This window comes from Panulirus ornatus, chromosome 53 (genome assembly GCF_036320965.1).
Source record: "Panulirus ornatus isolate Po-2019 chromosome 53, ASM3632096v1, whole genome shotgun sequence".
In the NCBI taxonomy this organism is placed as follows: Eukaryota; Metazoa; Arthropoda; class Malacostraca; order Decapoda; family Palinuridae; genus Panulirus; species Panulirus ornatus.
Genome location: NC_092276.1, coordinates 11,191,480 through 11,206,993, shown reverse-complemented (window position 1 = coordinate 11,206,993; position 15,514 = coordinate 11,191,480). Strand labels below are relative to the sequence as shown.

Here is a 15,514-nt window from a genome sequence, read left to right as displayed (position 1 = left end):
AGATTGCAAAATTGTCTGAGCGTGAGAGACGTATCTCTTACATGTCTGTGTCATATAAAGGAGATTATACACTCGTATGAAGAGGATGTATGGAGGAGGAGGAGGTGCTTGCACCAGGAGATCTCTAGTGTAGGATTGAAGGAGTTTTAGCTGTTCATGGAAATGTCTTCCCTTTTCTTTCTTTTTTACTTCTTCGTCTTCTTATTTCTCCTCTTCCTCCTCCTCCTCCTCCTTCTTCTTCTTCTTCTTATTATTATTATTATTATTATTATTATTATTATTATTATTGTTATTATTATTATTATTATTATTATTATTATTATTATTATCATTATTATTATTATTATTATCATTATTCTTTTCTTTCTTTTAAACTATTCGCCATTTTCCGCGCTAGCGAGGTAGCGTTTAAGAACAGAGGACTGGGCCTTTGTGGAATATCCTCACCTGGCCCCCCTCTGTTCCTTCTTTTGGAAAATTAAAAAAAAACGAGAGGGGAGGATTTCCAGCCTCCCGCTCCCTCCCCTTTTAGTCGCCTTCTACGACACGCAGGGAATACGTGAGAAGTATTCTTAATCCCCTGTCCCTTTTCTTTCTTTTTTACTTCTTCGTCTTCTTATTTCTCCTCCTCCTCCTCCTCCTTCTTCTTCTTCTTCTTATTATTATTATTATTATCATTATTATTATTATTGTTATTATTATTATTATTATTATTATTCTTTTCTTTCTTTTTTCATCATCATTGTCATGATGATGATGATGATGATGATGAAACATGATAATGATAATGCTCTTTTCACCCAAATCTGCTTAAGAAGAAGACATGCCACGTCAAAACGGAGAATCATCGTATGAAAAAAAAAAGACAGAAGATCCTTAAGTCTCCTTCCACATGGGAATCGAACCCTGCCAACTGGCGTGTAAGGTGAGAATTCTAATCATTAGATCCAACCGTCATGTTCACTAACGGATCTGTCTCTCTCTCTCTCTCTCTCTCTCTCTCTCTGTACTGAGAGATATGGCTTCCATTGCACTTTCATTTGCACAGTCTTCGTCCTCTGTGTGTGTGTGTGTGTGTGTGTGTGTGTGTGTGTGTGTGTGTGTGTGTGTGTGTGTTTATGATATATCATGTCGGGCCCTCATGATATATCGGCTTTCATCGTACGTCTGGCTCTACCGCTTAGCCGGCACCCACCGTCCAGGTATAGACAGCCGCCTGCTGCCATGCAACCCAAACTGTCGTACGGCACTGGACGAAATCCCACAGCGTCGATAGAACCCGTTCAACCATATCATCCGTCTAAGAAACATCTTAATTCCCCTTTTACATTGAAAACTTGCCGATATTATTCCATGTATCCACCATCATTAAGAACACATATGCAACATCTCTTCTTTCCAGCCCTAACGCACTGCGTCGTCAGCGCCTGATCATGTGCAGATGGGAAATGCCAAAATGGTGAGGAGTTGAAGGGCTACATGGAGCGCCCCAGCTCTTCCTGCTAGGATGGGCAACAAGATATAGCGTGATGGACGATCAGTGTCAACGAAATATATCGCTCCGACTGCTCTATTTACTCCGAATAATGTCTGGGTTTGTGCACTGCACTTCGCTAGCATTTCCAGCAGGTCTGCATCTCCTAATGGGGTGTGTCTTTACGCCTCCTCGCCACTCCAATGGCTACAGAGACTTATGAAAACATTTTCCTTCTTTCTTACGAAGAATTCTATGAGATCGTTTCCCTATGGTGTAAATAGAACCAGGCAGTATTACTTGGATGATAATCCCCATTTTCATATCCTTTTATTGATGGTTTCTCTCATCTTTAACCTCTTTCCTAGTGTATCTCTTCTTTCCTGCCATTTATCACCTCTTCCTCTCTCTCATTCTTAGCTCTCTCTCTATTCTCCTTCACCAGCCCCTGGACACACACACACACACACACACACACACACGAGTAAAGTGCAAAAAAAAAGAGGAAGAGGAGTGGCGCATCTCATTTTGCCCCTCAGCAATTTACAACCAGGTGTGGAAACGAGTTGCGCCAACCTCACTCCAACACTTCCCTATCGCCAGTCTGGGACCCGTCCAGAGATGTTAGAGTCTGGCAATTCTTCCCCTCTGAGATAATGCTGTGTAATGCCTGCCAGAACCTCCCTAGCCAATGGGAATATTAGGTCGAGACTGTAAAACACGAGAGGAAGTCGAATTACAGGGTCGTTGCCTGGTAGCAGCAGCGGCAGTTGGGTTAGTACGACCTGTGTGTGGGAGGGAGGGAGGTCGTCTGTAGGATGGAGGAGGTCGTCTGTGGAGTGAGAGAAGGAGGTTGTCTGTGGGAGTGTAGGAGAGGGATGGAAGGAGGTCGTCTGTGGGATGGAGGGAAGTCGCCTGTGGGAGTGAGAGAGGGGGTTTGTCTGTGGGAGTGAGTGAGGGAGGGAGGAAGTCGTCTGTGGGAGAGAGACGGAGGGAGGGAAGGAGGCCGTCTGTGGGAGTGAAGAACTGAGGTCGTCCGTGGGAGTGAGGGAGGGAAGGAGGAAGTCGCCTGTGGGAGTGAGAGGGAGGGCGGGAGGTCGTCTGTAGGAATGAGGGAGAAGGAGGAAGGTCGTCTGTGGGAGTGAGAAGGAGGGAGGGAGGTCGTCTGTCTGTCGGAGTGAGAGAGGAGGTGGCGGAAAAGGAGGAGGAGGAGGTCGTCTTCCCCCGCGCCTCTGTACCAAAATGATGGCCCCTCCTCACCACCCTGTTTTATGGGGGAGTAATTTAATCTCCCCTTTTTTTTCGGGAGTAATTTGATAATTTTTTTTCCCTCAGCTGGACGACTCAAACGAACACATCAACGCACAGTCCCCCTTGGTGGCTTGGCTCGACCCTCGCTGGACTGGGATGGTGAGGGAGGAGGAGGAGGAGGAGGAAGATTGTTTTACAACCTCTTACAAGCTTCGCTCGCTATGTACACTGTTATACACAACTCCTATTGTAGGTTTACAACCATGTGTGTGTGTGTGTGTGTGTGTGTGTGTGTGTGTGTGTGTGTGTGTGTGTGTGTGCGCTCACTCCTCTGGCGTAATTTCAAATCGCAAATGATGATGGGAGAAAAAAGGAAGAGATGATGAATCTTGCCTTGTATTGACTATATGAAGGGTCAATAACTAAAAGTTTTTAAGGGAAGTGAAAGAAAAAAATTGATAATTTTGTTAGATTAAGTTTGTCGAGAGAAAGTTTGTCATGTGTGGAAAATTGGTTAATGGTAGGGTAGGTTTTCACTCTGCCTGTAGCGTCAACCTGTAGCGTCACCTTGTAGCCTGATAGCGTCACTTTGTAGAGTTACGTCACCTTGTAGCCTGATACCGCCTTGACACGTCACATCATAATCTCATAGCGTCACAACGCCTTTGAAACGTCACATATAGCGTCACATATAGCGTCATAACGCCCGTTGGAGCTACACCACCTTCTAACATCACAACGCCTTGAAACGTCATATAACCATAGAGCGTCACATGATCTTACAGCGTCACATAACCTTGCAGCGTCACATGAACCTTAAAGCGTCACATCACCTTAAAGCGTTCAAATACAACTGAATAACCATCTCTAACAAAGCAGTTCAACTACTAAAGTTGTTGAAGGAGTTGTATATAAGAGAAAGGTCTGCCACTTACAACCAATTATCATTTATAGTCATTTTTTTTAATCTTGATTACAGTGAAGGACTGTGTCGACACTACAAATAGACATTTAAGTAGATTTAAGTGATCGAAAGTACGCGATGGAAATTTTATAAGTGATTTAAGACGCTGTAAAGTAAGTACCTGAACCTGAAAATGGTGTGTGTGTGTGTGTGTGTGTGTGTGTGTGTGTGTGTGTGTGTGTGTGTGTGTGTGTGTCTGAATCTGTGTAAAGTGTAGTAACAACAACGAGCTGCCCTTCACAGCTTCAGCTTTAAGCTTCCTCCTGAGGAAGGGGAGAGAGAGAGAGAGAGAGAGAGAGAGAGAGAGAGAGAGAGAGAGAGAGAGAGAGAGAGAGAGAGAGAGAGACAGAGAGAGAGAGAGAGGAGACGTATTCTCCATGACGTAAAGGTGTGGTGGGGGGCAAAAAAATGTGTTGATCATGGGAGGAGGACGAGGAGGAGGAGGAAGGGGTGAAAAAAAAGGAAAGAAAAGAAGTCAGAGGAAGAAAAAAAAAGGAAAGAAAAGACGTCAGAGGAAGAAAAAAAAGGGAAAGAAAAGAAGTCAGAGGAAGAAAAAAAAAAGAAAAGAAAACGTGTTGTTCATGCATCTATCACGTTCCCGTTAATCCAGTTGAAATACTGTAGAATTCAGTCATGCATCATTCATCTTAGGGAAAGACGTCTCTCTGTATGATTGAGTGCCCCCATGCGAAGCAATTTAGAAAACGCTAGCAAGACCCATCCTGTCTCCTCTATATATTATTTTTTTTTTATTATACTTTGTCGCTGTCTCCCGCGTTTGCGAGGTAGCGCAAGGAAACAGACGAAAGAAATGGCCCAACCCCCCCCATACACATGTATATACATACGTCCACACACGCAAATATACATACCTACACAGCTTTCCATGGCTTACCCCAGACGCTTCACATGCCTTGATTCAATCCACTGACAGCACGTCAACCCCGGTATACCACATCGCTCCAATTCACTCTATTCCTTGCCCTCCTTTCACCCTCCTGCATGTTCAGGCCCCGATCACACAAAATCTTTTTCACTCCATCTTTCCACCTCCAATTTGGTCTCCCTCTTCTCCTTGTTCCCTCCACCTCCGACACATATATCCTCTTGGTCAATCTTTCCTCACTCATCCTCTCCATGTGCCCAAACCACTTCAAACCACTTCCTCTATATACATATATATATATATATATACATAAACACAGTTCTTTTCTTTTTTGCCAGTCTTACTCACATCACGCTACAATCGTCTCTCTTCTTTTTCCGGCCAGGAGAGGAGACAAGAGAACTGAACATGAAAAGAAAGTTTTTAAATGTCCCATTTTTTTTTCGGTTTTTAAAGTTATTTTCAAAAGTGGTTTTACGGATGCGCAGTATTTTAAATCTTGTGAAGCATTTTCTTTCACAAGAGGGAAGGTCACTCATTCCATATGAACAAATGTTACCCAAGTTTATCCTTCTTTTCCCCCCACCCTCCCTCTTTCTGAACAGTATAGCACCGTATGGACCATATTGCAAGCGGATCTGCTGACAGAAGGCCCTTCTTGCAAATTTCGGCTTTCGACAACGATATGTTCCGTCTCTCTTTCTGTTATATCTGTGACACGATGAAGAGAATCTGTCTGAGTTTCAGTTTGCAATATCCAATTTCTATCTGTCTATTTGTTCTGCCCCTCTCTCTCTCTCTCTCTCTCTCTCTCTCTCTCTCTCTCTCTCTCTGTTTCACTGTGTGTGTGTGTGTGTGTGTGTGTGTGTGTGTGTGTGTGTGTGTGTGTCTGTCTGTCTGTCTGTCTGTCTGTCTGTCTGTCTATTCTGTCTGTCTATCTCTGTTTCTTTGTGTGTGTGTCGGTCTGTCTCTGTCTCTGTTTCTGTCTGAGTCTGCCTGTCTTCTCTCTCTTTCTCTGTGTCTATCTCTCTCTGTCTCTGTCTCTGCTTGTCTCTCCGTTCTCTCTCTCTCTCTCTCTCTCTCTCTCTCCTCTCTCTCTCTCTCTCTCTCTCTCTCTCTCTCTCTCTCTCTCTCTCTCTCTCGAAAACTTTGTTCTTTTTAAAGTTTATGCCGGATCACAATTTCTTGCCCCCTCACGAACCTCCCTTGCGAGCACACACACACACACACACACACACACACACACACACACACACACACACACACACACATCTCCTCCTCCCTCACACATTACCCTAATTTGCATCGCTGTCGACCCGTCTCCTTCGTTCCTTTGCCTCGCGGGGGAGAAGAAAACAAAAGCTGTCTTGATATTAGTTCAAAAAACATATTTTCTTATCCTCTCTCTCTCTCTCTCTCTCTCTCTCTCTCTCTCTCTCTCTCTCTCTCTCTCTCTCTCTCATGATATGACCAAATTATGATACTCTCATACGTTCAGTCCACCCTCTACCATCTCTGAACACGTTCATTCTGAACTTTCCCATAAGTTTAGTCCACCCTCCACCATCTCTGAACTTTCCCTTCTACGTTCAGTCCACCCCATACCATCTCGGAACTTCTCACAGACTTCCTGTTAACTTTGCTTTTTCTTTTACACGCTCATTAAGTACATGTCTACTTTTCACACGCTCATTAAGTACCTGTCTACTTTTTACACGCTCATTAAGTACCTGTCTACTTTTTTACACGCTCATTAAGTACCTGTCTACTTTTTTACAAGTTCATTAAGTACCTGCCCACTTTTTGGCAAGTTCACTAAGTACCTGCCTCCTTTTTTACACGTTCATTAAGTACCTGCCTACTTTTTTACACGTTTATTAAGTAGCTGCCTTCTTTTTTTGATACGTTCACTTGGAGTTTCCTCACACATTCAGTTATTTCATACCTTCTGTTCATGTTCACTTTGGTCGTTCTTCTCATGTTCACTCTTACATTTGTCAGTTTAGGGATTACTTAAAATTTCTTCTATGAACATCATTACGTTCACTGTGTACTTCCTCAACGTTTAAGATTTCCCCCACGCGTTCAAATATGCATTTTCTTATCACAGTGATTACGTATGTATCCACACGCGTTCAGTCTGCACCTTCTCCAATTCACCTTGAACTCTCTTCATTCCCCCCCAACTCTGAACCACTCAAAACGTTCACTTTCAACTTACTACATCTCACACTGAGCAATTATTCAACCTTCTGTCTTAATTTCCTTAACATCTGCATATCCTCCTGAGGGAAATGATGGTCTATACCCTAATTATATTTCCCTCCGTTATAGGGAAACAAGATTTTTTTTTTGTCTTACAATGTTCCTCTCATTTTTTTTTTGTCCTCTTTTTTTTTTTTTTCCTGCGACAATTAGTCTCTTAGGCTCGGCAGCCTTTGACGTCTCTTATCACAGTCAGATCAAAGGACTCTGATGTCGAGAGAGCGTAGTAAAGATGGCCTGTGAGAGAGGAGGGCCCCGTCCGTCAGCGCAAATGGAGATGGTCTTTCCAAGAGGCCAATAAGGAAAGGGGGTGGTCTTCAGTGCAAATGGAGATGGTCTTTCCCAAGGGGGGCCCTCAAATAGAACCTTAGGTGCAGTGAAAATGCGTCTGACCTGACACGTTAGGAGGAGGAGGAGGCGAAGGGGTCAGCTCAAAAGGCTATTGCTCTCCAGGGGTGTAGCGAAGATGGCCTTTGATGGCGTCTGTCTCCCACTCCGTAGTGAAGATGATGGTAAATTGTAGTGAAGATGGAACCACACTGCATTAGATCTCAGAGGCTGACGGGTCTAATGTTATCTTACATGCCCCGTGTTCTCTTAGGTTCATGATCTTTACGTTCACTGGATATAGTCCAACACGCAATACGTTCCCCCCGTGGCTCCTGATGTTCTTTCTGTACCTTCTGCTGTAACCTAACGTTTGTATTTCCTTAATTCTAGTTTCAGTTGGAGCTATGACCTTATCCTCACTGTGATTCTGTCTGTCTGTCTGTCTGTCTGTCTGTCTGTCTGTCTGCAGTCTACAGCCTCTCTTCTCTCTCTCTCTCTCTCTCTCTCTCTCTCTCTCTCTCTCTCTCTCTCTCTCTCTCATCATGTAGATATAACAGATTACACAGCTCAAGTAATTTTTTGTTTCTAATTTTTTCTCATATATTTTATCATTTTCAGGGCGAGGCTTAGTAGATTTTGAAAAGAATTTCGAGCGAGTGAAGTCAGCTCAACTTTTCGTAAACTGTCTCACTTTCTTAACTCTCTTGTTCGCGCATTTCGCTATATGAATATATCATAACGATATACAGAAATGGATATATTACGTCTGCCTCTCCGCATAACTATCATCTCACTTTTCATAAACAAAAACAAGAAATGTAACTAGTTCAGATACGATCGCACAGGGTGGTTCTTTGCAACAAGTTTAGGAAGTAATAAATGATAGCTTAGGGAAAGAGAATTACGCTAATGACCTTAATTACATTACAATTATGAGATTTTAATATCAGGATCACTTTTAATGTCATTCACGTCTCTCATACGATATCTGTCGGTATTTTCGTAAGTCGGGTTATGACTGTAAACAGGTTCGCAGTTAATACATAATTCTATGCACATCTGGCCCTGTATGGAACACACATACAGTAGCTTCGCATCACAGACCTCGAACGCACACATGGCGGTAAATCAAGAATTCTTTTGTAGTGACAATCCCTCCAGCCTAGTCGATTATAACCCCGTCTTTAACTCATTCTCTGTCTCTTTTCCGTCCATAGATAACTGAGATTAGAATGAATGATAGGTTTATACAGTGTTTATATAAGGAAGACGTAGAACTGATCTAGATTTATACAGTGTTAGAACGGGAAATCGGGACACGGTATTTCCCCATGTGAGCTTAATCCTCTCTACATAACATGGAAGACCCGCCTGTACGTTATAGCATTCTCTTGACATCATACGTGTCTGGCTTGGTTGTCAGTTGCACATTAAGCAGGTGTACTGTCGCAAAAGGCTCCCTTCACCAAAAGAATGCTGTGTTGTATGGATCCTTAAAAGCTCTGAGAAGTGTCAGAGGGCCGACTTGTTCTCTTCTTGGTCCTTTTATGAATTCATCATACTGTCCCATGCCCGTGGACGAAACGAAGGCTAGTTACAAAAGTCTGGCCCTTGGGGTATCAAACTCTCTCTACCTCTCCGGTAATATTACTACGTTGGGCTCAATTCCCTGTTCCATTCCTTCGACAAAACGAAGGCTAGTTACAAGAGTCTGGCACTTGGGGTATCAAACTCTCTCTACCTCTCCGGTTATATTACTACGTTGGGTTCAATTCCCTTTTCCATTCCTTCGTACCGATGCTGCCGGGAGGGGGGTGGGGGGATTCGATCCTTCATGTATGCGATGCAGCTCCCTCAACGAAGACAATAGATGCCTATACTATTCCAGTTGTCCTGTAACCTATCGCCAATAGCCTGGAAACACACACTTAACACCACTGCACTTTATGGTCTATGGTTAACGTCCGATGGACGTGGTCAACTTCCAAAGCGCAGACAGAGCCTCATGTGAAAATAAAAGAGACCCCTCAAGGCAGGAAATAAGGAGAAAATATGAAGCCTAAATGTTATTTACAACATGAAGACGTTCATGCTATGAGAAAAGACGACTGAGACTCCCAGAGACTATTAGCTTAGGGTTGGGCGCAGCGGGAAGGATGGGCCGAAATGGGCTTCTTCATAAGGAGGCCTCCAGTTCGGAGTCCCATACACTACTGACGAAGGAAAACCTTATTGTCCTTGACGTTTCCGACTGTGCTTGCTATGCTGCCATTCCACGGGGAAAATGTTTATATGTCTTTTTTGTCTTTGCTTGAGACGGCTCAGGAATTCTGTCCATTGTTGGACTTTCTGTCTCGGGGCGATATCTTTTAATTAACGACATCCCAGACTCTGGCCCTGTTTTCATTCTGCTCTGCCATCTTGGGGACTTTATATATATATATATATATATATATATATATATATATATATATATATATATATATATATATATATATATATATATATATATATATATGTATATATATTTTCCGATGAGTCCATGGGGAAATGAAACACGATAAGTTCCCAAGAGCACTTTCGTGTAATAATCACATCATCAGGGGAGACACAAGAAAAGAACATAACAGTCAGTTGATATACAGCGAAGAGATAGTAACTAGGACCACTTCGATTCAAGTTGAGCTTTTTTCATGTTCTCCGATTAAAACAGACGCCAACGGAGGTATTTCCAGATACCAAAATTCGCTGTATTTACTCATTTACTGGATCGAATACCGTGTCATAGATGACAGAAGAACATCGATCGAGGAACTGCAATTGCTGAACTGTCTTATCTCTATCGCTCCTGTGTCGAAGCTGGCTTATTCCTTTATGACCAGGAGCCGTGTGAAGTACTGATAGCCATAGATAATAGACCAAAAAGAAAAGATATCTCTTTTGATATCTGCAAAGTTGGCGTAATTACCCCAAAAAATTATCAATTGATAGAAGAAAATAATCAATATCTTATAGTTGCCTTTATCACATATAAATACAGGGGCACTACGTTATATCATTAAATCATGAGAGAATGTACCTAATGCGCGACGGAATGAAATTCAAAATATGTAATTTAGTCATTGCGAGACACCATAATTCATGTGTAATTACACTACAAATGAAAGCCTACCAGATGGTCATGGTTATCGCATGTCTTAATGTCATGTAACTACGCATGCGCCAGTCATCCGATACCTCACCCAGCCTGATAGAGCTGAGTGATGGGGCCTTTGACACTGAATTATGACCCATACAGTTACATCTGCTATATCATCTATGACTTAAAGTATAGGATGTTTGCTATATCGAGTCACGATAGAGATATATCCCTTTTTATATCGAGTCACGATAGATATATCCCCTTTTTATATCGAGTCACGATAGATATATCCCTTTATATATCGAGTCACGATAGATATATCCCTTTATATATCGAGTCACGATAGATATATCCATTTCTATATCGAGTCACGATAGATATATCCCTTTTTATATCGAGTCACGATAGATATATCCCTTTTTGATATCGAGTCACGATAGATATATCCCCTTTTCATCTCTTATCATTAATTGGTCACTTACTATCTTATATCGTGTGGGATCTCCACCCACTAAGGAGATGCCAAATGATGTCATCATCCCTTTTTGTTTGACGTCACTATTGACGTCACATGCACGAATCACACGCACTGAGGAGATGCCAAATGATGTCATCATAACTTTGTCTGACGTCACTATTGACGTCACACGCACGAATCTTTCCGATATGAATTGCTCGATCGCTTTTCTGTGCATAACACTCGGGATTCGAACACCTTGCACCTGTTATACAGCACCAAGCACCTGTTATACAGCCCAATTGTTCTTCTACCCTCTGTGGAGAACAGATTAACCCATTCATGTTCTCATGTCTGTTATGGGAGTAGATGGTTAAGGGTGTTTGGAAGACCAACTTACGTTCTGGATATATCATTGGTACGAATTTTCCAAGAATTGTGTATATGGTTCTTGAGGAAGGGAAAACGGAGGGAGATTCTTGAGAAAAAGAAAACGGAGAGAGAGCGAGAGAGAGAGAGTCTTAAAGAAAACGGAGAGAGAGAGAGAGAGAGAGAGAGAGAGAGAGAGAGTCTTAAGATAAAGAAAACGGAGATAGATTCTTAAAGAAAAGGAAAACGGAGAGAGATTCTTAAGAAAAAGGAAAACAGAGAGAGATTCTTAAAAAAAGAAAATACAGATAAATCTTTAAGAAAAAGAAAAACGGGAATAGATACTTAAGAAAAGAAAACGGGGAATGGATTCTGAAGAAAAAGAAAACGGAGATAGGAAGGCAGGTAAGAGCCCCGGAGCCATTACCAGGGTTCACTTCTATAAATGTCAGGCAAATTTCTCTACCGGAAAAAAACACGACACATTTCCAAATACTTTCCTTTTCTCCTCTTTTTTTTTCCCCTCCCCCTCCGACATACCGTTTTCTGTTTCGGTAAAGAAGCGAGGTTGTTTTGTTTTTTTTTTCGCTTCAATCTCTTTCCTATTTTCGCTTGTTTCTGAGGTAAGGCGCGTGCACACGCACGCACGTTGTTAAATGGGGGGATTCACCTGGCGTGAAAACAATGAATGAAATTTCCAATCTGTTCTCCAGCTACGAGAAATCAGTGGCCGGGAAAAAAAGTGAATTCCGTGGCCCGTGGACAACACCGACCATCACTGTGTGTGTGTGTGTGTGTGTGTGTGTGTAGTGAAGCGTTCGTCGGAGGGTCATTCGCCAAGAAGAATTCTCGCTGGATGGAAGTGTTCGCTGGGTAGGTTGTCTCTCAGAGCGAGCTGTTCGCTGGGGGTCCTTTGCTCTGCAATATGAGGTTTCCTATGATTATGATCGCTTCATCAGTGTTCTTTCTCTTCTTATTTCCCCCCATTATGGCTCCCACTGCCCTCTCTTCGTCCCAATTCCTCTTCTGATTCATTTCACTCCTCGTCAGGTTTCCTTTATTTCACCAAATTCTCCTTAAATTTCCCATCCTCCTCTACCTTCTCATTTTCTCTTCATTCGCTCCTTTCTCTATCCTAGTTCATCAGTATATCGAAACCTGTGATATATATTTTTTTCTCCTCTAAATTTCAACTGGGTCTTTTTACTTCATACTTTAGAACTGAAAGCAAGTGGTATATAAATGTCTCCAAAGCGTCAAAGAATTTTTGTTCCGTGGACTTCAAGATTTTACAATGACCGCCTCACTTGGATACGTTCTCACCACCAATTTGTTTCCGATGGGAACTTAGTATTGTAAATGATTTCCGACCATCTGATGACCCACCTTAACACGTAGACATGTGTGATTTGTCCAGCTGCGTATCAAAGCTTTGAAGAAATGTGGCTTGTCATCTGGGTCACCCGTGGTCACCACAAAAACCCCCTCTACAAAACATCGAAGGAGAGAATATATATTTATATATATATTTTCAGCCGATCTCAGCCACAATTCTCAAAAGCTGACCACAACAACATCGAGCGCCTCAGTGTGGCTCTTTTCTCGAGTGACTGAGGCAAAAAAAAAAGCTTCAATATGTGCCACAGGAAACTGGGTCTGAGAATACCGACCTTTTCCCGCCAGAGTTCGGGGAATAGACACATTTACACAAATGCAGAAAAGGAGCATATATATGTATATATATATATATATATATATCAACAATTCATCTTCTTGTCCATATAATAAGTTTATGATACGCTTGTTGTCTGTCTTGGACAATCGCATGTTTACCAAATGGCGTCCTAGCTGCGTCTCTTCGGTGTTTATCAACTGACTTATATTTCTCTCTTGTGTCTCCCCTGATGATGTGATTATTACACGAAAGTGCACTTGGGAACTTATCGTGTTTCATTTTCCCCATGGACTCATAGGAATATATATATATATATATATATATATATATATATATATATATATATATATATATATATATATATATATATATATATATATCTATATATATATATATATCCCTGGGGATGGGGGAGAAAGAATACGTCCAACGTATTCCCTGCGTGTTGTAGAAGGCGACTAAAAGGGGAGGGAGCGGGGGGCTGAACATCCTCCCATCCCACTTTTAATTTTCCAAAAGGAGGAACAGAGAAGGGGGGGGCCAAGTGAGAATATTTCCTCTAAGGCTCAGCCCTCTGTTGTTATTGCTACCTCGCTAACGCGGGAAATGGCAAACACGTATGTTATATATATACAAAGATTAGATAATCAACACTCAAACATCCTTGATGGAAAATGGAAAGGAACTGAAGACATGCTCTCTCGAGATGTGATACATCCAGACTAGAATCTCAGAGCTTCGAGGTTCAGCAGAGCCACAAGTTAATTCAAAGGATTTTCCAAGACGTGGAAAGCAAAGATTCTCTTAATGCCAAGTCACTGGAACCCTCTGGTTAAGCTTTACCTAAAGACAACAGCTTTAGGGATACAATTACCTTAGGGCTGGATACTTCAGTGTTCCCTTAGAATCATCCACCATTAAAGGATTGGAATCAGTTGAATTAAAATAGTAGGAGTTACGATCAGGCAAAGACCTCGACTCGAGTCTCGCATCACTTAAAGACAGTAGGGATTGGAACCAGTTAAAAGTCTGGAAAAAAAGGGTTGCCTTACGCTGAGGCCTAAGAAAACCAGATCCAGAAAGTTAGAAGATCAGCCTATATCAGCTGAAAGCTGCTCAAAGAGCTAGAATCAGCTAAAGGCATGTCACAAGTTAGCAGTGAGGTACGATCTATTTTTGAAGCGTTAGAGGATTTCGAAGAAACAAGGATTTCCGCTTTCAAGTAAGGGGATCTGGAACCAACGGAAAAAGACTCTTGGAATCGCCAAGCGAGAGGAGCAGTACTTTTACATCCAGTGGACAACGATGAATGGAGGAAGGCCATGTGAAAAGAGGTGGAAAGAGTTTAGAGTCGACAGCCTTCGACATTGACGATAATGAGGTCGTGGAGAGGCGTAATTCGACACCTCCTTCCTCCTGTCCCCTTTTCTCCATTGGTGTCCGAGGTCCTCACACACACACACACACGAGAGAGAGAGAGAGAGAGAGAGAGAGAGAGAGAGAGAGAGAGAGAGAGAGAGAGAGAGAGAGAGAGAGAGAGGGAGAGAGAGAGAGCTGTTTATTGCGTGGTTGTTTGCCACTCTGGGGGCACAAAAGACGGTCGGAGTGAGAACAATGGCCTTGAGAAGGAGGAGAAAATGGGAGCTGTTGTTTTTTAAGACCGGAGGAGGCGTACTTGATGTTAGGAGGGAGGGAGGAGAGAGAGAGAGAGAGAGAGAGAGAGAGAGAGAGAGAGAGAGAGAGAGAGAGAGAGAGAGAGAGAGGGGTGGAGAAGGAGTGAGTCAATACGCGGCCATGGAGCACCACTTACCCTTGAGGACGAAGACGGTGACGTGGGCGGTGCTAAGACCCTCTGGTTGACAGGTGTAATTGCCGGCGTCGTATGGAGTCACGCTGGTGAGGGAGAGCCGAGCACTGGCCATTGGGCCCTCCCGCGCGAGGTGGAGGCTCACCCCGCCCCTGTAGACGAAAAGGAAAAGAGAAGGGGTAAAAAAATAGAATTATCACCAATCCTTCCAGTATTCCTTCCATTCTCGTTCTTACTCTCATAATCAATATACTTTTCGTTCCTTATGAAGGTATAAAAAGGTATTTTTTCAGGGGGGTTAAAAGTACTTCATTTTTTAAGCTTCGTTGGCCCCTAAAGGTAATAGTATCCAATGCTAAGTCTCGTGGTTGCTACAGTCTCCAACACTTTGACAGTGTTACCTCCTGCTTAAGCAGCTCCCGCTCACACCAATGTAGAGGCAGCGATACCCTGTTCTAGGCTGCCGAGCTTCTGCTGCTAAAAATACTAGTGAGGGTTAGCAAATAACCCCTGCTGAGTTTTCTCAGTTCCCGCTGCCACAGAAGCTGAGGAAGCTGTGCCATCTGCTAGGTTTTCTCAGCTTCCGCTGCCACAGAAGCTGAGGAAGCAGTGCCATCTGCTAAGTTTTCTCAGCTCCCGCTGCCACAGAGGCTGAGGAAGCAGCACCATCTGCTAAGTCTTCTCAGCTCCCGCTGCCACAAAATCTGTGGGAGCAACTGCTAAGTTTCCTCAGCTGGTATGGGGGTCTAGGATTGCTACACATCCTACCAAGTTCCCAGACTTCTTCAGCTAACGACAGTAGGGCTGCAGCGCCCTCTGCCAAGAGTCTCCGCTCCTCCCGCCAGATATACAAGGACAACAGTGATTCTCTTTCACCAGACTTTGGTAGAAGGG

General features: G+C 43.0%; 1 protein-coding gene across 5 annotated transcripts in view; it reads right to left on the bottom strand.

Moving 5' to 3' along the window:
* Positions 1-15,514, bottom strand: part of LOC139765235 (protogenin A-like) — a 140,580-nt gene that overhangs the window by 10,261 nt on the left and 114,805 nt on the right. For all 5 annotated transcript variants that reach the window (XM_071692574.1, XM_071692571.1, XM_071692570.1 and 2 more), the window contains exon 7: positions 14,624-14,772. In XM_071692574.1, the coding sequence (XP_071548675.1) occupies positions 14,624-14,772 (149 nt within the window). The remainder of the gene's footprint in view (positions 1-14,623; positions 14,773-15,514) is intronic.